At 40.4% G+C, this 22961-nt stretch overlaps 1 protein-coding gene across 5 annotated transcripts in view; it reads left to right on the top strand.

The window, feature by feature from the left end:
• Window positions 1–17213, top strand: part of LOC124116921 — a 189967-nt gene extending 172754 nt beyond the window's left edge. For 4 of the 5 annotated variants that reach the window (XM_046478559.2, XM_048394089.1, XM_046478561.2 and 1 more), the window contains 4 exons: window positions 2561–2648; window positions 7006–7150; window positions 8360–8566; window positions 13728–17213. In XM_046478559.2, the coding sequence (XP_046334515.1) occupies window positions 2561–2648; window positions 7006–7150; window positions 8360–8566; window positions 13728–14771 (1484 nt within the window). In that variant the 3' untranslated portion in view covers window positions 14772–17213. The remainder of the gene's footprint in view (window positions 1–2560; window positions 2649–7005; window positions 7151–8359; window positions 8567–13727) is intronic. The other variant, XM_046478562.2, reaches the window with a different exon arrangement.
• Window positions 17214–22961: the final 5748 nt, after the last annotated feature.

Below are 22961 nucleotides of genomic sequence, written 5' to 3'. Positions count from 1 at the left end.
CAAGAGAATTTGTCAATGTATTTCAAATGGTGCTGATCTAGTGAGTGAATGTTCATCCCAATTCCAGTGAAGCCTGACATTAGGCGGAATCATTCCTCCTCCCCCTCATCAAGATGGTAAGTGAGGCGAGGTGAAATGATGTTTAATGTCCCGTTCAAGTTTGTGTGGGTCAATGCGTTCAAGTGCGTGCTTGTACTAGTCAGGACTTATTCCGATTTTATGGTTCTAGCCCACTGAGGTACTATGCTGAACACCCCATTCAGACATTTAGCCCCAAGCGCCAGGCAGGGTAGCAACAAGTACCATCTTTAAACATCTATTGGTTTTCTAATGTTTTTTAGATAAACGCTGTGAGGTCTGTAAGAGAAACTCCACTAAACAGTCCCCCCACACACAAGCAGATGCACAGACCTACATGCACACATGCATGCCCCCACACATGCATGCACAAGCACAAACACAGCATACATGCATACACAACATGTACACACATGCACACACACAAAAACACTCACCATAAATGCACACACAAGCATGCACATGCACACACATGACCCCCACATATGCACATGCACATGCACACACGTGACCCCCACATATGCACATGCACTTCCACTTGCACATGATACGCACACGCGACCACACACACACACAGCACACAGATTCTTGCATGTAAATATTCAGCCAGCCAGCAGTCAGTGGATACAATCATCTTTATTGTATTCCTGTTTCATTAGTGCACAGAGTCGCCACAATCAACTAATGATTGATAAAATTTATTGTCTTGTTGCTATTTTATCACCAAAGTAACATAAACTGTCGTGACAAACAGGAAAGTCGTCATTCATGTGACACACTTGCTTCTCCGTCTGAACCCAACTCAATCCTAAGACATCCCTATTAATCGATCGGGGACGTGTAGCGACCAGACATTGATTAGATCAATCAATCAGACCAGCACTACTCTCCAAATTAGTTGACTTTGGTCACACTTCTGTGTTATGAAACCTGAGATATTGTGAAGAGAAAGTGAGATGGGTTTAATGCCCTTTGAACAGTATTTCAGTTTTGGGAAAAATTGTTTTGCCGATTCTGCTGACCTCTTGGTCACAGCCAGCATGAGATTCGGGATTCATGTTAAAATCATATCAAGTTTCTGAAAAATTTAAAACAACTTGTGTTTTGAGTTTTTCAAAATATACTCCGTTAAAAGCTCACAACAGGAGCTTTTGTATTTATTTGTATCATTAAAATTTAGATAAAGTGACCGATTACCAGTAAGATCGAAAGAAGTTAAAGAACACCCCAATTTTTCATGTGACTTTCGTCATGTTGACCTAGGACCGCTTCCGTGGTCTAGTGGTAGAGCGTCCGCCCAGGGAGCGGAAGGTCCGGGGTTCGATCCCGGCCGCGTCATACCAAAAGACGTTAAAAGATGCTACTTGTTGTTACCCTGTCTGGCCCTCGGCATTAAGGGGCTAAAACAAGGAGTGGTCGGCTCGGAGTCAGTATACTGTGTCTGAGTGGGATATTCATGTTAAACTGCAGCATGGTATCTCAGTGAGCTAGCACTATAAATCGGCATCAGTCTGGACTAGTACAAGCAGCCACACAAACACACACACGTACATGCACGTCGCTATATAAGTGCAATAATCTTGGACGCGACGTTAAACCCCATTTCACCTCACCTCACCTCACCTCATGTTGACCTGTCTAAGACAGACTAACTATCAATCATATGAAACAACCAGGGGTATGGTGCTGACAGACCTAGAAATATAATCTGGGCGAACCAGGATTCGAACCCACAATCTGTAAATCTTAAGCCCTAAGTGACACAGTACACTAACACGGTTATACCTGGAGACAAATATAAACAATTTGAACACAAAATAGCACTGTTTACATCAAGGCCAGAAGATGTGTGTACCAATTTAACTTGTCTTGCTGATTTTCACATAAGTTTCTTACAATATTATCAATGCTGGAATACTGCAATTACAATATCACCTGTACATGTACTGTGCTTCTTCATTTCAGATGATATCACTGCAAGCATTATACTTCATCTAGAATTACACCTCAGCATTACAGATGATATCACTGCAAGCATTAAACTTCACCTAGAATTACACCTCAGCATTTCAGATGATATCACTGCAAGAATTATACTTCACCTAGAATTACACCTCAGCATTTCAGATGATATCACTGCAAGCATTATACTTCACCTAGAAATACACCTCAGCATTTCAGATGATATCACTGCAAGCATTATACTTCACCTAGAATTACACCTCAGCATTTCAGATGATATCACTGCAAGAATTATACTTCACCTAGAATTACACCTCAGCATTTCAGATGATATCACTGCAACTATACTTCAGAATTTCAGATGATATCACTGCAAGCATTATACTTCACCTAGAGTTACACGTCAGCATTTCAGATGATATCACTGCAACTATACTTCAGCATTTCAGATGATATGACTCCAACTGTTGACTTCAGCATTTGTGATGATGTCACTACAAGTATTTTACTTCTGTTTCAGGTATCAGTCGGACACAGCTGGTTGTGATATCCACATGTTCTGCCATTATCGGCACCTTCTTCCTGATAGCAGGCATCCTGCGAGTGAGGTAGGTAGCACCACATTAAACCAGATCCACTGTCAATCATATTACTTCTGTGGACCCCAAGGGGCCTCCCATAGGTTCATTCACTGGATGTAGATCAACTGAATTTTCACTTATCCCCTCCAATATTTTTTTGAAATCAGTCATGTAGGTGTCCTGCTTGATCTGGATTAAGAGGGGGTCGTCTCCAAAGCAAATAGTAAGTATTTAAAGGTTACCAAATTTGATGTTTTATTATGTACCATACATGGGCGTATACATTGATGTACATTCATTATTTCATTATTATTTTTTGCAAACTACATACAGTCAAATTCTTCATACATGTTCATTTATACATTCACATTTTAAGCACTGTATCAGCTGGTTCATCAGCTTTTCCCTCATAAGTGAAGCCTTTGCAACACAGATATCTGCCACTGTGTTCTCAGAAAGCGTACACCTATAGTTGTGCGTCTGCCATTCAGCAAGAGAGTGAGTGAGAGTCATATCACGGCGTGTCAGCTTAATGTGGGAGGAAAGCCCGAAGTGATGCAGGTCTCAGACATTTACCACTTCGGTGAAACCCACGAGCACGGGTATGGTGCTGACAAACCTAGAAACATAATTGGGGCGAAACGGGATTCGAACCAACAATCATAGGTTTCTGGCATGCCCAAGGGATGCAACTCCGCACAGCGAATTGCGGCGCCTTAGACGACTGGGCCACCCGTGCCCCCCCATTTCAGCAAGAGAATTAACTGTTTCACAACTCACTTCCTTTTAAAGTACATACCAGTTTGACATAAACTGATATGAGTGACATGACAAATACCATCGCTCACTAATTAATATGATACATCACTCACTTAAGCTGGTAAACTTACCCACTCTCATGGTGACATCGCTCATGAGATGGTCCCCCAGTTAAAACAACAGCTAAGTGGATTTAGCATCAAAGGATATCACACTGGTTTTACATTTTTAGCTAAAACCGTGGAGTGTTTTATCTAACTTATAAAATGTCTACATGCATGAAATACCAGAAAGAATGAAAAAGCAACAGGATGCTTAATAGTAAAACAATACTGCAGTCATAGTATAAAACAAGTTTGGTGACAGCGTGCAAGAAAAAGACCATGTGCAGCATGCAGAAAACTGAAGTCATGACATGTAAGATTGAACACCCTTTCATCACCTGCCCCAGTGGCTCTGTGGGAAAATAGTGGATTACATCATGGAATTCATGTCATGGAATTTCCTTGTGAATTTTTTTTTTTACTTTTAACCAGTAAAATTCAGCATAACATGCATATTATAAGGCAGTTGATACACTTCAGCTGCAAAACCTAGGTCTTACAATTCAAAGGTAACACCTCCAAGCAGGTTTACAATCCAAATGAAAAACCTTTCAGCAGGTCTCACTTGAAAGTAGTACCTCTCACGAGGTTACAATGAGATTGCAAGATACATACAATACTATAGACAAAAGTGGCAGTCGATTGATATGTGCCGTGTCCTGTGTTTGTTGTGTAAGTGACAACTGACTAGCTGGGTGGTCACACTCAGTGACTTGGTTGGCTGCTTGTCAATTAACCCATGGGCTGTTGCTCATAATACTTCAATTCTTTACAGGCTGCTGTGAATATTGGAATGTTGCCGACTGTGACTTAACAACAAACTAACCATAGAGTTGTTGCAGTCATGGTTATTGGTTTGGACCAGCTCTTTCAATGGTATTAACATCTGTTACAGTAATGTAATAATCAAAATGCCAGGTGAGAGAGTTTTCACCCCTTCAGCAATATTCCAGGAAATCACAGCAGGACAGCAAGAGTAACTATAGGAATAGACTTTAGATCTTGGGGAATCAAACCCTGGTCTTCGGCATGGGGATACTTGATCCACTCTGCTACCTCCCAGTCCCTTAAACACACTGGCATCATAGGGCTAGGGTAATTTTTAAAGGATATGTTTTCGGTCACTGTTTCAAAACATGCAATTATTTTCTTTGAATAGAGGAACAGCCATCATGTCCAGAGAACAATTTCTCTTTTTACTATAACCTGGGGACATTTTATTTTCTTTTTTTCCTTCTGGATCAGATAATTTTGAAAAGTATCAAGTTGTTTTTTGGATGAAACAGTTCGTACTTGAGTGATGCCCAAACAAACAAAGCCATCTCATCATGATTCTCTTCAACTTCCTGGGTCAGCCATCTTGAAATTTCTATCACATACCACCGTGCTTTTGAAGTTTTTGAAGAAACAAATCGCCATCTGCAGCCCTTGTTAACAAGGAGGTTGAACTGCAGTGATCGCATCTTGACATGACCTAAAGTTTAGTTTTTATCACTGGTGATTATTTTCTTGAGATAAGCAAATATGTTTTGCCGATGCATCTACCCTGAAAGTCTTGGTACAGGTATCAGATACAGGATTCATGTGAAATTTGGATCATAACTTGTTTTTCGAGTTTTTTCAAATACAAATTTGTTAAAATCTTCTGACAGGATTTAAAAAAATATTTTTGGGTATCTTTTACAATTTTATTAAAGTGCCTGATTAAGATATTTTGAAGAAATCATGTCCACTGTTCAGCTTGTCCGAATTACACAGCTGTTCAATATACACTTTTCAGAAGAACACCTGATTCTTTCAGATTAAACAGTTAATCTGCCTAGTATGAAAGAATTGGTGTCTTTTTAGTTGTATATCATATGTTTTTTGTTGGATTTGGCATGTTTCTTTTCTGTCATCAATACTTATTTGAAGTGACAAACTAAGATACATAAAACTAAGCATGACATCTGGTCAGCGTTGAGGTATTTTGCTTTTTCTAAATACTGGGTACTTAGTATTTACAGTACCATATCTTTCTGCTGATGTTTCAGAGTCCATATGAGACTAATTTATGAAGCTGATGTTTGTGACACCTCAAGTGGAAATAAGTTCATAATAAATACTATCTGTATCAAATGAGGTTTATAAGTAGAGATTTTTTTCTCATATTTTCCTTATTTCAAATATCATGTGTTAGGAATAAATATTGTATTATGAGAGCCTTTGGCGATCATAATACATCTCTTATTTCTGACATATGATATTTACGAGATGGAGACCCATGAGGAAAATAATCTCTTTATCATATAATATCATTCCAATAGTTTATGTTTAAGACTTATTTTCACTCAAAGAATTAACTTTAGAAACCGTGTATGAATCCAATGTTTGATTGAACCGTCCCGTTAATTATGTAGTGCCAAACTATTTGCAGCAATGCTTGTCTTAATTCAGAATCCCCCCACATCAGGAAACCCCTACCTTAACATAATGGGAACAGTAACAACAACATTAAGCAGACATTGAATTGATGTATGGGGCTAAAAAGTAGTTCCTGCTCAGTGACCTCATTTGCATATTTATTGGATCATGATGCCAAATTTATCGCATCAATAACATTACCGGTATCCAGTATATGGTAAAGATTTTTTCCACATACCAGGAACTACTACAAGCAGAGATCCATTATCTATTACATGATAAAGAGTTTGTCCACATTCCAGGAACTACTGCAAGCATGGATAACATTATCCATTACATGATAAATATAGAATACTAAACGAACTCCTGTGTAATACCAATTTTATGAAACGAGTGAATAGTTCTGGTATCTGACGAGCGAACGCTCATCAGATACCACAACTATTCACGAGTCTCATAAAATTGGTTTTACATGGGAGCAAGTTTAGTATTATATTTATTACTTGCCATTTATAAAGTTTTGAGAATTATACGGTTGAGTGTGAATCGGCCGACACCTTCATGATCCACAGCATTATCCAATCGAGTTTAACAGAATAATACTTCAAACCCATCAAAAGTTGAAACGAATGAATTTAATACCATACAACGGTTCACCATTAGAATTCAGGCGTCCGTTCCACAAAATTATTGTAGGGCTAAGGTTATCGCAAGTCACATACTTTGACTGAGACTAACGACTGTCCTTGCGCTACAATAGGATTGCCTTGTGGAACGGGGCCTTGCACCTCAAAGTTAACAATCACGTCACAATACGTCAAGTAATTTGTGGAATTTTGTTGCAAGTTCGAAACATTGCCATATGACGTCAGCCTAGCAACAAGGTTGCTGGGGACATCGAGCGTGCATAAGCTCCTCTCAGCGATCTATCATCTCCACAAGCAATGTCATTGAATAAGCCAAGGGATGTTGAGAGCTTTCAATATTTGTTCGTGTAACATGTTTCGAGAGTACATAAGCACACGTTTTGGTATTACACAATGTGTAATACAGCTGTATGTTTATTAAACAATTGATCTCTTCACGGGCACGTAATAAAGAGCTTGTCCACATTTCAGGAACTACTACAAGCGTTACCGCCAGCAGCAGAGACAGGCAAGTCGACCCACATTCCGTAGCTGTAGTGTAGCGTTGCGTAACTCCACCCCTTCCAACGAGCAGATCCACAGGGACTCTCTCCTCAGTAAATCCAGCTCAGTCCAGGTGGGTCAACCTCAGTAGTGCTAGTGATGGTCATCGATGTCACCCCAGCCTGGGATACCCTGGTCACGTGAGTGTGGGAGTGTGTTGGGTTTAACACTCAGGCCTGAACAGTATTTCAGTTCTTACGGCTTATCAGCTTCAATATTGGCAGTATGGCCAAAGACTGCACAAGTCCGGACATTAACCACTTTGGTGAGTGTGTTGGGTGTAACACTGCCCTGAACAAAACTTCAGTTATCATGGCATGGCATCTTGACCAATAATAGTCATCATGTCAGCATGAATAGTGTTAAGCACTACCCTGAACAGTATTTTAGTCATCATGTCAGCTTGAATAGTGTTAAGCACTGCCCTGAACAGTATTTTAGTCATCAAGTCAGCTTGAATAGTGTTAAACACTGCCCTGAACAATATTTTAGTCATCATGTCAGCATGAATAGTGTTAAGCACTGCCCTGAACAGTATTTTAGTCATCATGTCAGCTTGAATAGTGTTAAACTCTGCCCTGAACAATATTTTAGTCATCATGTCAGCTTGAATAGTGTTAAACACTGCCTTGAACAGTATTTAGTCATCATGTCAGCTTGAATAGTGTTAAACACTGCCCTGAACAATATTTTAGTTATCATGTCAGCTTGAATAGTGTTAAACACTGCCCTGAACAATATTTCATTTGTTTGGCATGTCAGCTTGAATAGTGTTAAACTCTGCCCTGAACAATATTATATTTGTTTAGCATGTTAGCTTGAATTATGGCAAAAAGGCCAAAGAGTGCTGAAGTACAGATATTAACCACTTTGGTGAGTGAGTTGGGGATAACACTGCAGTTTGAACAGTTTTCAGTTGCACATGTCTAAGATCTCAACCAGGTTGTTGAAACCCATGCACATGAACATGGTTCTTACAGAGTAAGGATAATAATATTTATTTGGAATTGAATGTCCAAATGACAGTGAAGTCTTTTGCCTCAAGACATTGCCAGATGAATTGGAATACATCTTTTACCGCTGCTTGTTTCAATCATGAAAGAACGGTGTAATTTGATTGGATGGCTTTCTTGGAATTGGCTCATTCCATCCTGATTAAGATGGCGTAGTGGGTATTGGGGCCAGGGTATTTTCAAATTAGAAACATAATCATGGATGATTCTAGCCAGAATCCCAAAAGGACAGTCTTGCAACCTTGACCCTTTTTTCTTTGTTTTCACAGAGCAACTTCACAGGCAGAGGCACAGGTACCCAGTATCCTGCCAGCCAGTCTTCTCGCGATAATTCCAGGAATAATTCTCCAAAAGCTTATGCTGATAAAACTCCTTTGCTGGTGGTGACGTCTCCGTCAGACACAACCAACGCCTCCACACCAACCGTATCCCAAGCATCATTGCAGTGTCCAGAAGACGACCCTTCAAGGAGAAAGGTACAGGTCACATGACCCCCCGATCATCAGCAATGTCGTAGATGTAGTAGATGTAGTTGTTAATGACTGTTGTCGTTGATTGAAGCACATATTTTTTATGTTGTCATTGAAACTAATGTGTGAACATATGGGTATGACCACAAATATTTCATTGTTAATTTAAGTTTCTCTATGAGAATACAGACAATGTGCTGTCTTAAATAATCTCTAATTACTTTAGTAAGGGCTAAGTTAGGCAAGTTGTCTAAGGTTGAGTTACTGGTCCTGATGAATATTTCCTGGCAATTGTGCGGTGAACTTTGTCTGACATCTTCAAGAAGGGATGAAATTTGTAAGGTAGAATCTTGATATCTTGGTAACTAAGATAGCTAGAGCCACTATATTGGTGTCTAAATATAGTTGTTTTTCTCAAAGGAAGTTAAAAACCTGTGTGTAGTGACAGTTGTTATTCCGACAATCAGTTTTATTCCAGCCTGTCACAGCAACATGTAAATAATTAATTCTGTCCAAAGCAAGTTGTGAAGATCCGGGTTAGATTAGGTCTTCAGCAACCCATGCTTGCTGTAAAAGGCTAGGTGACTTGGTTGAAGCATGTCATCAGTCCAAATTGTGTGGATCAAAAAGGCGACTGTGCTTGTCGTAAGAGGTGACTAATGGTCAGGTGACAGGTGGTCAGGCTTGCTGACTTGGTTGATACATGTCATTGTATCCAAATTACGTGGATCAATGCTCATGATATCAATCACTGGATTGTCTGGTCCAGACTCGATTATTTACAGACCGCTGAGTGCGGCGTAAAACAACTAACAAACAAACAAACCAAGTTAGTGACTAAAGCATCAGCAACATCCCATGTTGCCATGGTAATGTGACATGCAATCACTCATGTCACAAAGCGTGACCACCCAATCCCCATTTCAGTTGACTCTTAGGACAAGGATGATGTACTGCATACCTGTTTTGACTATAATCCCCATAGGGTCATTTGTCTAGTGAATCAGTGTGACTGTCAGATGGTCCTAGCCCCGACCATACTCCCACTGGCTAACAAAGACTTTGGACAGTAGCGCTGAGATTGTTTTTTTGAAACAGGCCTCTTGTACTGTTATTTCAGCTTCCATTGTGACCAGTCAATCCCATTTTTAGTTGGCCGTAACCTGGGACACTGATGAGGTATTCTGACAGTGCTCACAGAACTTATGCCCAGACATCAACAAATTTAGTTTTTGAAAACTTCAGCTGTTCACTTCCTTATGATAACTCTAAGGGAAAGTTTGAAATTGTTTGCCTTAAGGAACTGCATCAGTAAGAGACCATCCTGACAATCGTCAGATATTAATCTCTGATTTTCATATTGATAACTCGATTTCTATCCCCCATTACACAGTCTGCAACATAGGCAGCTCATGTTGCCGCAATCTCCTGCAAGCCAGATGAGGGTCAGGTATACACCTTAAGCCCCATACTAGACAGGCACAAGTTGAATTAGGAAGTCTAAGGTCACAGCTGAGCCGCGAGACATATGATTCAAGTAGAATAGGATTACAAGTGACAGAAATGCGTCTGGACTGAACGTCTTGCGGGAATTTCATTGATGGGACATTTCTAGAGATTTTACGAGAGCTTCTCAATGACCGTTTTGACATTTATTACTTTGCTGTATTACAAAGGGATACAGAACTTCAGACATTTTATCCGCATGGGTAAAACAATTTACGGAACAACAGTGATGAGTAGCTATTACCATGTTTTTGTTAGGGTTCCCTTTGAAGGTAGTTTTATGACCAGGTTAATTGTGAAATAAATTCACCTGAAGCTCCAAAATGTCATTGAGGGTATGTTAGCCTTTAGCCATTAGTATTCATAGAAGAAAAAAATACCGGTATTGTTATTAAAGGTTGGCTGCTTTGTATTCCTGAACAGGTTTTGTAAATTAAAAAAACATAAATTCAAACTGAAAATCTATTATTAACATTAAAAAATAAGAAATAGTGTATTCTTTAAAAATATTTAAGAAATGATTTGATCTTTGAAATTTAAAAAACTCACGATAATCATTTACAGAAATTGAAGAAAGATTATGATACTGGAATATTGGTTTCAATGACAATGAGGGTTATAGTCGTGTAGTTGTCTGTAGTTGTATATTTTTATAACTTGTAATATTGTCTGACATGTTTGAATATAAATATTAATACGGAGATAGATGGTGGAGACTGGAGATACAATTTCACGTTTTAAGATGTGCCTAGATTCATTCCTTAAATTCAATGTTTTAGGATTAACGCTAAAATACGATCATATTTTATCATTAGAACGGAAGGGAAAATGGATTCTGCACATTATTTATTATTCGAATCAGTTCACAGATATATTTATGCGTTTATCATTGGAATCGATTTATGTCCATTTTTCTTGCAATAAATTCCAGGTAACATCCATGTCAACCCGTTTTAGGGCGTGGTTTTGTCATTTTACGAAAATATTGTCTAAATTGGTTCATTGCGATTGACAATTTTATCAAGTGTGCTGCATAAATAGTTGACATGGGTGTTGACATTCGATGCCCTGGAAGTAGCACTCTGAACTTTATAGTCATTGGGCTGTACAAAACGGATAGAAGACCTAAAGTATCACATGGCCCAGGAACATCACACAGAACCCGGCGCAGTGGTTACAACGCTGCCACAGGCTAATTTGCATATCACGTGACCGGACTTTTCACTTGTTTGTATACAAATGCGACTTTTCAGACATCAGAATAGAAGGGACTAATGCAAGTATTTAGGGGGGGGGGGGGGGGGGGGGGGGGGGGGCTTTGCATATTGTTTTGCATAATTATGTAAATATGCCACTGCCACTGCGACAGCAAGTTGCGTGACAATACATATTTACACATCAAAGTGACCGTATGGCTAGCTCTCCGTGGGGCTTCGATGACAGCACGTGGAGCCGTACAACCAATGTAAAGATAAGATAACTACGCAAATGGAAATAGTTTTTCACGATTTAGGATATTTTCTCAATGAAAGTTAACCATTCTATGCCATATGTTAATCTAGATATGTATCATACAGTATCTTGAATCGACTATGTAAGATGTCACGAATCGTCACATGGCGCTTGCCTGAAACAGGTACTGTGCTGGTCGCATTGAACTCTGGGTCGCATTGAACTCTGGGTAGGAGAGTGGACCATCACAATGTAACTCCATCAAAACAGACAATTTATTCGATTAAATATTCTACTGGCCCGTGTTTTGTTTTACAAACATAACGCCGAAGGCTTTTGTCAAAAACAGCCTTGATGACCGCCTTGAGTTGTCTGTGGACAATGAGAACTATTTGCCAGAACTTATCTTCACTTCAAGCATTAATACATTTTACATAACTCGTGATCCTTTCTATTTGATCCTTTCTACACTGATTTGCATCATATGATAAGGCAATCTACAGGCGGAAAATACAGTGCTAATATAAACCTTCAGTGAGTACATATTGGTGGTATTTAAGACGTTCATCAAACTGGGATCAATGTCGTATGGGGATATTTACAAAAACATACATATAAGTTTAGGATATATAAGAAAATAAAGACGAGGCGGTGCCTAACCTTTTTCCTTTTTGTCATGAGTGGCCGGTGGCATTATTCCACGGAACATGAAATGGTATCGGGAAGGAGGAGATGGCAACGTTGCTGCTAACCTTCTAGGGCCTCAAAGGCAGCTTTTCATAGTATATTAAAGGATTGACTGTGTATTTTTTCGGTTCATTGAGGTATGAATAGAAAAAACCGATGTGCAAACTGTATGAATCCGCGTAGCGGATTCTTATAAAGTTTTGCACATCGGTTTTTCGATGAATATGCATGAAAGTCGTTAAATGTCCTGTGCATGACGATACACGTGAGCAGAAAGGGAATTCCCTCGGCTGTTATATTGGGATTCCCCGACATTTCACAGTAATAAAAGTAGTGCCCCTCGGTGGGCGTGGCTTAATTTTTTACATTCATTGGGAAATGAATGCAAAAACACGCGACCAATTTAGCTAATCAGAATGCAGAAATTTCAATGAACACAACGAAAATTTAATTATTCCCCAGAGAGCTGATGAAATAGAGTTCACACTGATCCATTGACTGGGGTAGTAATGAGCTTTGTACATGATATTCAGCTTGGAAAAAGCGCCATACAAATGGAACATTAAAATAAAATAAACTGAAGTGCGAAATCGGGGACTCCGGAAGCGCTAGTATAAAATCCTCCAACATTATCATCAATTCAGGCCAGCATCTTTGGTGACGATTTTCGTATTTCTGCACCCATGTTGACTTGCTTGATAAGTGTTTATAAACTTGACATCTGTTTATTTGTTTATTATCTTATTGACAGGTTTTGATATGCAACAAGAGACGGAGACCTTGATATTCTTTCAGCTTTAGAACCCATCTTGAAATGTATTTTCAGTTAAGTCACATCTACAGTTTTGTTCGGTTTCTGCACCACATTTTATTTGTTGAGTTGAGTTTGATGTTTTAAATGAGTGTTTTCACAGGATTTGTATCCCGTTTATTGTATCAACAAATTGTTACCAAACTATTTATGCTCAGGGACACAAATTTCAAAAATCGGAAAGAGTTAGTGTTTAATGTGCGGAATGAAATCAAAACGACCAGATGCCAGAAATATCATACAGTTAAAAGTAAACAATCCCAAAATATATAGCCGAAATCGCAAAACCACCATGGCCATTCTCTGAGAAACCTGCTGAAACATTTGCAAAACAAAATAATGTCTTTGTCAACTATCATAATAACAATCAATTTCATTTTCAAACTTTGAAAAAATAGATAGTTAATTGAGGATTCACCTTTGAAAACACTCTTAAGAATCTTGCAATTTCATTTTGCAGTGTTGTACATTGTGTCGTAAAACTCTAAGAAAATGTTGGTACATGTACTGTTTTGTCATATATGGATTGTAATACTTAAACGTCCGTTTACATTATGTGTTTATTGTCTTATATCAGTTATAAAAGTGCAAAATCTAAAATTAAAACTTTGAATTGTATGTTGTGTTTAACAGGTTAAATTAATATTTTATTAATCTGATAACTCTAACAAAATGACCCTGCTTTATAATTTGTTATGATGCATATTTCAGAATGCCAAACCACCCATTACCAACGAAGACGACAAGGAAAATAGTCCCCTATTGGTGAACAGTGACGACAATCATATAGACATTGGACAAATATCCGATGAAGGGTATATTGAAACAATACTCAATAACAAAGGCCCGTTAGATAAACAAACACCAATGGTAAATGGTGACAGTGAAAACGTCAAGGACTTCTCTGTAAAAGATTCTTGTCCAAAGGTTAAAGAAGTAAATAATGTACCCATCACTGAAATAGAGAAAACCCGAGACGGCCTAGTCAACAACGCCCCTAAGTCTTCAACTGCCGATGGACAGACGAGACCTGTCCAATCACCCGAACTTTCTCCCGGAACCAATGAAGCGACCATGCTTATCCCATTAGATTCAACCACTAATGAAAATGCTGGATTTGAGGCATCCAACTTTGGATTGACCCAATCAGATTCCAGCTTGTCATCAACCAATCCGGCATACGCTTATGGAAACCAAACGGAGTATTCCAATGGCCTCAGCCATTTTGAGGAAATTATGATACACGGCCAGGTTTTCAATGATACCCCATCCCACAGAAATCCCCGACTGAATCCTCTTCCCATGCCATCCCTTCGCAGTTTTTCCGAAAACTCCTTTGATTACGGAAGTGGTACGAACACTGGCAGAATAGCTGCATCAACGGGAGCCCAAGCGGGCTCATCAAGGGGAGATCACTCTATGATGAGAAGCATGTCGCTTGTGGACTCCTCACCCAAGGGAAGGAGGGACAGACGGCTTATGAAAACAAATTCCGTCGTTGGAGAGGTTGCATCGGATCTTCCAGTCCTCGGACAAATAAGTGACCCCAAACCTTCAGAACAATCGGAAAATTGTGTTTCTCCTGCTCAACAGAATATGTCGGCTCAAGCGAAGCGTGAGCTATTTGGTTGTGGACAAGACACAAATATTCAATCGAGTGGTGAATTGTCTCGAGAAACATCTACCGAGGTCACTCCGCCTACCATCACCAAACTCTTGACGTCATGTGAAGAAGAGAAAACAACGTTTTTGTGACATTATTTTTCTATTCTTCGTCATTGTTACTGTTTTCATGGTTTTAGAGAATGTCGTGCTGAGGATGAGAGGTGCTCGTGGGAATTCTGTCTCAAGGGTGAACCGTTGGTTGCTGTGTTTCTAGTCTTGCAGAGAAATGTTATTTGATATTTCAGTGTGAATCAGGATTGTGGGATTAACATCACTTATCATCCGTGTAGGTAGTGACAGAAAATGAAATACAGCCCTAACGTTAGTAGGGGCTCGGGTGACCAAGTCGTCTGTGCAGAGTTGCGTCTCTAAGCCGTGACAAACACACATGATCGTGGCTTCGAATGCCAGATTCATCCCGATTGTGTTTCTCGGTTTGTCAGTATTGTGCTCGTGGGTTTCAAGAGGTAAACATCGCAGACCCTCATCATCTAATTGTTTCTTCTCACTCAACCTGACACGCCGTAATTTTACTGAAATAATGTTCAAGGCGGCATAAAACCCAACTCACTCATTCACTCCACACAGCAGATTCCAATCCTCTAAAAGTTGTATATTTTACATGGGTGTTTCGAATATGTAAAGAACTGATTTCGGGGGATCCATCTTCTTTGTGGCCTCGTTGACATTGGAGATTGTGAATATTGCTTTACACCACACTCAACGATATCCTTCCACGGCTTGTAAACGATCAATTCGGGGCCAGATAAACCAGTGTTCGACAGCATGGGAGACTGGAACAAGCTACAGATTCCCAGTCAGCAAGGTGACACATAATCACAACCCAATACTCGTGTGTGGGCTCTTGTGGCAAGCACGAGGAATTTGGGAGGTTGTCTGCACAGAAGGGGTGGGTTTTGTTTTCGTTTGTTTTTCTGGGGTTTCTTTTGGTGGGCGGGGAGGCAAAACAGCAAAATTATAACGTTGATCCTTCTTCTTGGCAGATATGAATAGAACTCAGACAAATGACATTTGTTTCTCCCCGATGGGTGAGTGATTGGTTTGGTTGGTTTTAACGCTGCATTGGGGAGTATTTCATTTATATCCCGACATGTCAGTTCCATGAATGACCTTAGGTTTACCGCTTTGAAACCAGAGCATGAGTAGGGTGCTGACAAATCGATGGCAATGGGGCGACTCACCAAAGCACTATTCATACTTGCAACAACTTGACCCCAGTTTCAATTTCTTTTAGAGGTGATTAATTTTCCTTACGTCCACAATGGAACTGGGTAAAAGAGAGTCTGTTTTAGAGGCCGTGAATAGCTGTAATATTGCTGAGACGGCGTAATGCAATATTCACTAAGTGTTTTAGTGTGTGCAGCGTGTCTTGATTTAAAAAGTTGTTACTATACGTAACTGTAAGCATACGTGACTTCGTAGCACCATGACAAAGGTTAAAACAAACTGGCTCCCAAACTGTCAACATTCGTATCTGCAACGCAATCCTGCAGGTCATGTGACCAGATCGGCGCACATCACGTGACCAGGGTGACAAATTCCTTATTTCCCATGTTTAAAGAAGAACGCCTCATGTTTTGCCTTTCTTGGAAAGTTTCAGATCAGGCCGAAAAGAGGACAGATAGCGCGTGTTGTGAATGAAAGACAAATATGGTGAAAATTGTTTGGCGTATTTCCTCTAATAGGCGCTTCCGTCATTGATTGGAGACCTGATGCCTGCAAGCGCCCCGTTCCACGAAGCGACCTGTATTGGAGTAAAGGTTATCTTAGCACTAAAATCGCTTTGTGGAGCGGGACCCCACCTCTTTCCTCACGGTACAATAGGGACTAGTTATATGGTTTGTGAATGGGGAGCATTCCTTTATTGTTTTAGTCGACCCGGTCTCCATTTCGACGTCCTTTGTATATTAGAAGAAATACGAAGCCAAAAATGAAAGTTTGTTTATATCTTGTTTGTGGCTTTGTGATATTTTGTTTTTTACTTAGATGTGCAGAAACTACCTACAGTCATCTGTGGGTATCAGCTCCAAATGTAGTATATACATTGAGCCTTCTCGTCAACATACCTCATGTTGAGGTGTCTTGTCAATTTCTCTGGTCTCTTGATTATTTCGTCATTGTGTCACTTGAAGTTTTAGGAAAAAAGAAATGAATATTCCAAGAATACATGATTGTCATGTTTTGTCTGTTGACAGATCCACGTCAATGACATGACTTGTTTTACCTTTTGTTTAAAACGTACTTTAATGGCCGACCAATATGTTTCCTGGGTAGTCATAAAGTAACAATTTGGCTACACTTTTCGAATTAAAATGTCAATTTGCAGATTAACGAAACCGCAAAACCGAAAAAAGGCATGCGTCAAACTATTTACATAACGGCCCATAATGAATAGGTCTTCAGCAACCCATGCTTGCCGTAAAAGGCGACTATGCTTGCCGTAAGAGGCGACTAACGGGATCGGGGTGATCAGACTCGCTAACTTGGTTGATGCATGTCATCTTATCCCAATTGCGTGGATCGATGCTCATGATATCAATCACTGGATTGTCTGGTCCAGACTACAATGTTTACATACCGCCGTCATATAGCTGGAATATTGCTGAGTGCGGCGTAAAACAAACAAACAAACAAACAAATCTAAAGCGCAACAATTCGCTGTGCAGAGTTGCGTCCCGAAGGCATGCCAGAAATCTGTGATTGGTTTCACGAAAGTGATAAACGTCTATGACCTGTCTTACTTCGGGCATTCTCATTTTAAGCTGAAACGCGGTTATGTAACTGTTCTAAGTGGCGTTAAGAACTTAATAAAATCAAACAACCTTTCCCTAGTTACCCTGTGGGTCTTCAGATTGTCTAGCTATTCGGTCATAACGGATTGTTTAGTGTGTTTTAAATCAATTACGTTCTTTGGGTGTTGGCTGTTTCATTTGATAGTACAAGGAAGATACCATTGATAATTAGACGAATAAGAGTGCCATGAGTAAAGTAATAAAGAATATTGACCAACTATTTATTTTATCAGGTGCGGGGGTGGGTCTGAGACAATGGGTACAATGTGTGAAGCCCATTCAATGTGTCCCCCGTCGTGATATTGCTGGAATATTGCTGAAGGCGCCTCAAAACAATATTCGCTTAGCTAATTTTCCCTGTAATCGGATTCCCAAAACGCAGATTAATATCATCTATGTTACGGTCATGCTCAGTAATGTCAGTCGGCACAATAAAGCTAAATTGGGTCAAACACATACCCTCGTCGTCGAACATTCTGTGTGACTGCTTTCTGTCGGAACGATACTTCAAACGGCATGTGGTTCTTATCACGTGACCTTACGTGCACGTGCTAAAGGTGCAGAAATATTGTGGTTCAGGAGCTTCTCGACTTTTCGCCGTGTTTCGAATGCAGACAGCTGTTATTGACAAATGATGAATATTTACCGTTCATGAGAAGGATGAAACGCGACCACTCCCAGACTTCTAACAAGGACCTCGCGTCCTCCACATAATTATTTTCTCCAGTAAGGAAGAGAGCCCCCCACCCCAATACCAAATGGCCAGATCCTAAACAAACGGAATCTCAATTGCAAGAACACGGTGGTTGGACGCCGGTAACTGATAAACTGCAATCTTTAAATGACATTTGGTTGGCTAACGAAGCAATGATTTTGCGTAGATGTTTCCAAAAGACTGAACAAAATTAGGCTGCCGCGCCTACGACCGGACAACTGTTTCATGATTCACGAGTAGGCGGGGTTTAAATTGCATTATTGCGCTGATCGATGTCACTGATTTCGTATCGTGGTCTACAGTATTTAATGTTTATGTAAATAAGCAGTCTGTGAAGTTATTACTGTTAAGTTATTTGCTCATAGGAACTCACTTAAATATTATTTTGCGTTTATGGGAGTATAGACGTAAAAAACGGTTTGCACACTTTGTGTCGCGAAGTAACACAGTGTGCACGCCGGTCAATTATGACCATGTCTAGGCATAGGAGCAGATGTGAGCTGTGTGTGAGACTGCAACGTATAAAAAACAAGGCACTTAATGCCACCACCCCGACAATTATATTGACATTGAAACACGCCAAATTCAAGTGAACTTACGCTTGTTTTTTGGTTTCGAACAAATACGAAACTCGTCCTTTTCTTCAGTAAATGTGTTGCTTCGGTCCATGAAGATTTCTATACCCCTAACCGATTTGAAAGGTTGCGCGTCACAGTAAATCACTACACATTTTAGAATATGTAAGTAAATTAGAGAAATATGCACGTTGATCACTTAAGTTTCACAAGAAACACAAGAAACATTTTGTTCTGATAGTGAGAGTTGTTTTTAAACTGTAGTTACAGCGTTGTGTCACTTTCAGACATATGTCGGAGGTTGCAGTAGCCAGGAACTGAGATGTGTAAATATTCATTAATCTAGTTTTGTCATGTCACGTTGGTATCGCAGAGAAGTCTCAATTTGCTTTGTTATTATATCATTGAATAAACTTTCACACTCCTGTTTGTCTGTTGATTCTATGTATTCTTTGATATTGATGTTGATATGTGGTTTGTTTCTTTGTCACTTCTTTACTGGATCAACCAAACCAGTGATTGATGTTATGAGCACAAGCCCACGCTGTCCTTGTACGATGTTTGCTTTTTGTTTAACACCACATTTAGCAATATTACAGCTATAAGGCGGCAGTATGTACTTTATCGAGTTTGGACCAGGCAATGCAGTGATTGACATCATTAGCATCGAATCTACGCATTTGGGATACGGTGACATGCATCAACCAAGTCATCGAGTCTGACCTCCGGATCCCGTAAGTCGCCTCTTACGACAAGCATAACCTGGACCTTCTATGGAGGGGTGTGTGGACGATGTGTTCTCATTTAAATCTGATCTTAGCGCTACGACTATTGTAAGCCTATGTTAAAGTATGGGAGTTACGATCATCTAAGCGCTAAGACCACTTTGTGCAAGTGGGCCCAGCAAAGGTTCGGTGACACCTATTCTAACCCGGAATCCCCACGGGGTAACATCTAGGTTGGGGGATTAACGTAAACAGCATAACCAAAATAACAGAAGTACCATGCAGATTAACCAATGGTGATAATCTTGCATTTTAATGTCATCACATAATTATGACATAATTTTGAGTGAGCGAGAAGATGTTAAACGCTGCAGTTAGCCATAGATGTTTCTTGGGTTTTCAGCACCATACTCGTGCTCGTGGGTTTCACCGAAGTGGTAAATGTCTGAGACCTGCATCACTTCGAGCTTTCCTCCCACATCAAGCTAACACGCCGTGATATAACTGGAATACTATTAAAAGCGGCGTTAACCCCAACTCACTCACTCACTCACTCACTCAAACATCACAGCGGGTTGGAAATAATCCAGTCTGGGTCTGGCAAATCGGTGGTTGGTTGGACGTGGCAAATCCATGCCGTCGATGCATGCTGGCTAACAATCAACCCAGTCACACATAGCGAACCTGTCTTCTTCCAACCATGCAGCATAGACCAATGATAAGATTTTCTACTCAGAAGTCTAAAACGGGGTTCATAATTTTGAAATCGCCTCCGTTGTCTCGTGGACAGAGCGTCTGCCCGGAGAGCTTGGTGTTGCCCGGAGAGCTTGGTGTTACCCGGAGAGCTTGGTGTTACCCGGAGAGCTTTGTGTTGCCCGGAGAGCTTGGTGTTACCCGGAGAGCTTGGTGTTACCCGGAGAGCTTGGTGTTACCCGGAGAGCTTGGTGTTGCCCGGAGAGCTTGGTGTTGCCCGGAGAGCTTGGTGTTGCACGGAGAGCTTGGTGTTGCCCGGAGAGCTTGGTGTTGCCCGGAGAGCTTGGTGTTACCCGGAGAGCTTGGTGTTGCCCGGAGAGCTTGGTGTTAACCGGAGAGCTTGGTGTTACCTTGCCTGGCGCTCCGCATTAGGGGATAAAACAAAGACTGATCGGCTCGGAGCCCTTACACTTTCTCATGTTAAACTGCGACATGATCTCTTAATGGGCTACAACTATAAAACCGGCATAAGTCTGGTCTAGTACAAGCAGACACACAGTCGTACACACAAATGAATGCACGTCACTATGTAAGTGTTATAATCTTGAACGCGGCGCTAAACCTCACCTCACTCCGCTGCAGCCTAACTACCCGATCCATAAATTCAATAAACATAGGATTCTGGGGCTAAATTCTACCCCGGAATTCCCATGGACAACTTTCTTTGACAATGTTCTTGAAAATACGCACGGATATTGATCCCTGTGATCTATTTGGTTGATAAGAAGCAATGGTATTGCACACATCAATTCTGCATTATTGACGTGTGTTCCCATATTTGATCCCATTAGTATTTACCAATAAAGCCGAAGCCAATCGAAACTAACAGTTAAGTCCGCGTTCATATCGAACGTAAAGCTATACGAACCTGTCTTCAATATGGCCCATGTATACGGTTGTAGCTCTCACGAGAAAGAACATGAACCATTGCTTAAAAGATAAATGACTGCTTAATAAACCAATGCATGTTCGAAAAAAACACATTGAGATCGGAAACAAGAATACTTTGTCATCAGCATCAGGACTCAGCAGCCATCAATATACCAGCTACTTCACGTGGGTGTACATATTTGAGTCTGGATCTGACAAACCAGTGACTGAGAGCAATTTCAACCAATGACGTCACCGAGGTCCGAGGATCAGCAATACAGCAAGTGTCTAAAGAGTCGAGTTCAATGGGTGCCCAATTGATATTCTTGGTGTGTGTGTGCGCGCGTGTTTGTGTGTGTGTCTTGTATATAAAAAGCGTCTTGTCAGGATACTTTCATGGCTGAATTGGAGGCATGATCATTGGGAGGGAGTTGGGTTTAACTCCACTTTGAACAGTATTCCAGTTATATCACGGCGTGTCAGCTTAATGTGGGGGGAAAGCCAGAAGAGATGCAGGTCATAGACGTTTACCACTTTCAAATCCACGAGCACGGGTATGGTGCTGACAAACATATTCGGGGCAAACCGGGATTCGACACGCCGTGATATAACTGGAATACTGTTAAAAGCGGCGTTAAACCCAACCCTCTCACTCACTCGAACCCCCAAAACACTGGTTTCTGCTAAACCAAAGGGACAGCGAATTGCTGGCCTTAGACGACTGCGCCACCCATGACTCCTGGGCATTTGGAACCTATTCAAGTTTAAAGGACGCACGTGTGTGAAGAGCTTGTGTCATTTCTGCTCGCTTGGTCACCTTGACATCACATCAAATGGAAAAGTAAAATGTTTATTAGAGGTCGGGTATGGAATATGTATACCCATACTAGTGAGACAATACAAGACTATATAAACTCCCCGTCCGTACTTTCCTGGGTATAATAACTTATCGTAGGGTAAAGCCTCGCAAGGTTTAGGGCAAAACTGTAGTTTTTATTGACACATCAAAGAAAGTGATGATGCTGATCACGCTGGTGATTGTGGGACGCTTCTTTTGGTAACACGGATATTGGCCATCTGAACACGATCGGCAAAAATAGAACATACGTGAAAAATCTTCTTTGCGGTTACGGTTTGGGGCGAGATTGGCCGAAAGGGCTTGTAGTTGGGACGGAAGTGGCCGCTGTTGTCTCTGGACTGGAGGGAAATTGCTTTTAAATTCTTGTATCGCAAGTTGCAGAAGCATTTAAACAAAAGAAAACGTGCGTACCGACGAACTCCAAACTAAACACCATTTCAGAGCATATCTCAACAGACACTGAACTGAAAACACTGAAAACTAATATGAAAATTATGCTGTACAACAGCCTGAAACATACCCCGGACCATCAAACCAACAGAATAAAACCTTCCGAACACTTGGCGAGCTACGTTACTGAATTTCAAGACTCCTATTGCAAATTAGCTCTTCGACTAACACACACACACTACTTGAGATTGTGTGTTACAGTGACCTAGAGGTGTGTAAATGCGTAATTCCAGGTCAAATATAAATGCATGGTTACTTATTTTTAAATGTAAAAACGTTTTGCGAATACGAAGTGCCTATTCAAGTCCTATGCATGCGTATTCAAATATTTTCTTTTATTCTTGGTTGTTTTGTTTTTTAAAAGAAAAGGAAAAGAAGCCTTCCCTCAAATTCATCAAATGGCATAAATAGTCATACATTCAAATTCACATCAGTTTAATTTCTGAAAACCTGCTTTATTGTAAACTGGTTTTCATTCAAATTATATTTGTTCAAAGAAACTGACAGCGATGCAAGGCTC

The sequence above is a fragment of the Haliotis rufescens genome, unplaced genomic scaffold (genome assembly GCF_023055435.1).
Source record: "Haliotis rufescens isolate VD_foot unplaced genomic scaffold, xgHalRufe1.0.p SCAF_13, whole genome shotgun sequence".
In the NCBI taxonomy this organism is placed as follows: domain Eukaryota; kingdom Metazoa; phylum Mollusca; class Gastropoda; order Lepetellida; family Haliotidae; genus Haliotis; species Haliotis rufescens.
Note: the sequence above shows the minus strand (reverse complement) of the source record. Positions and strands in the feature narration are given on the sequence as shown.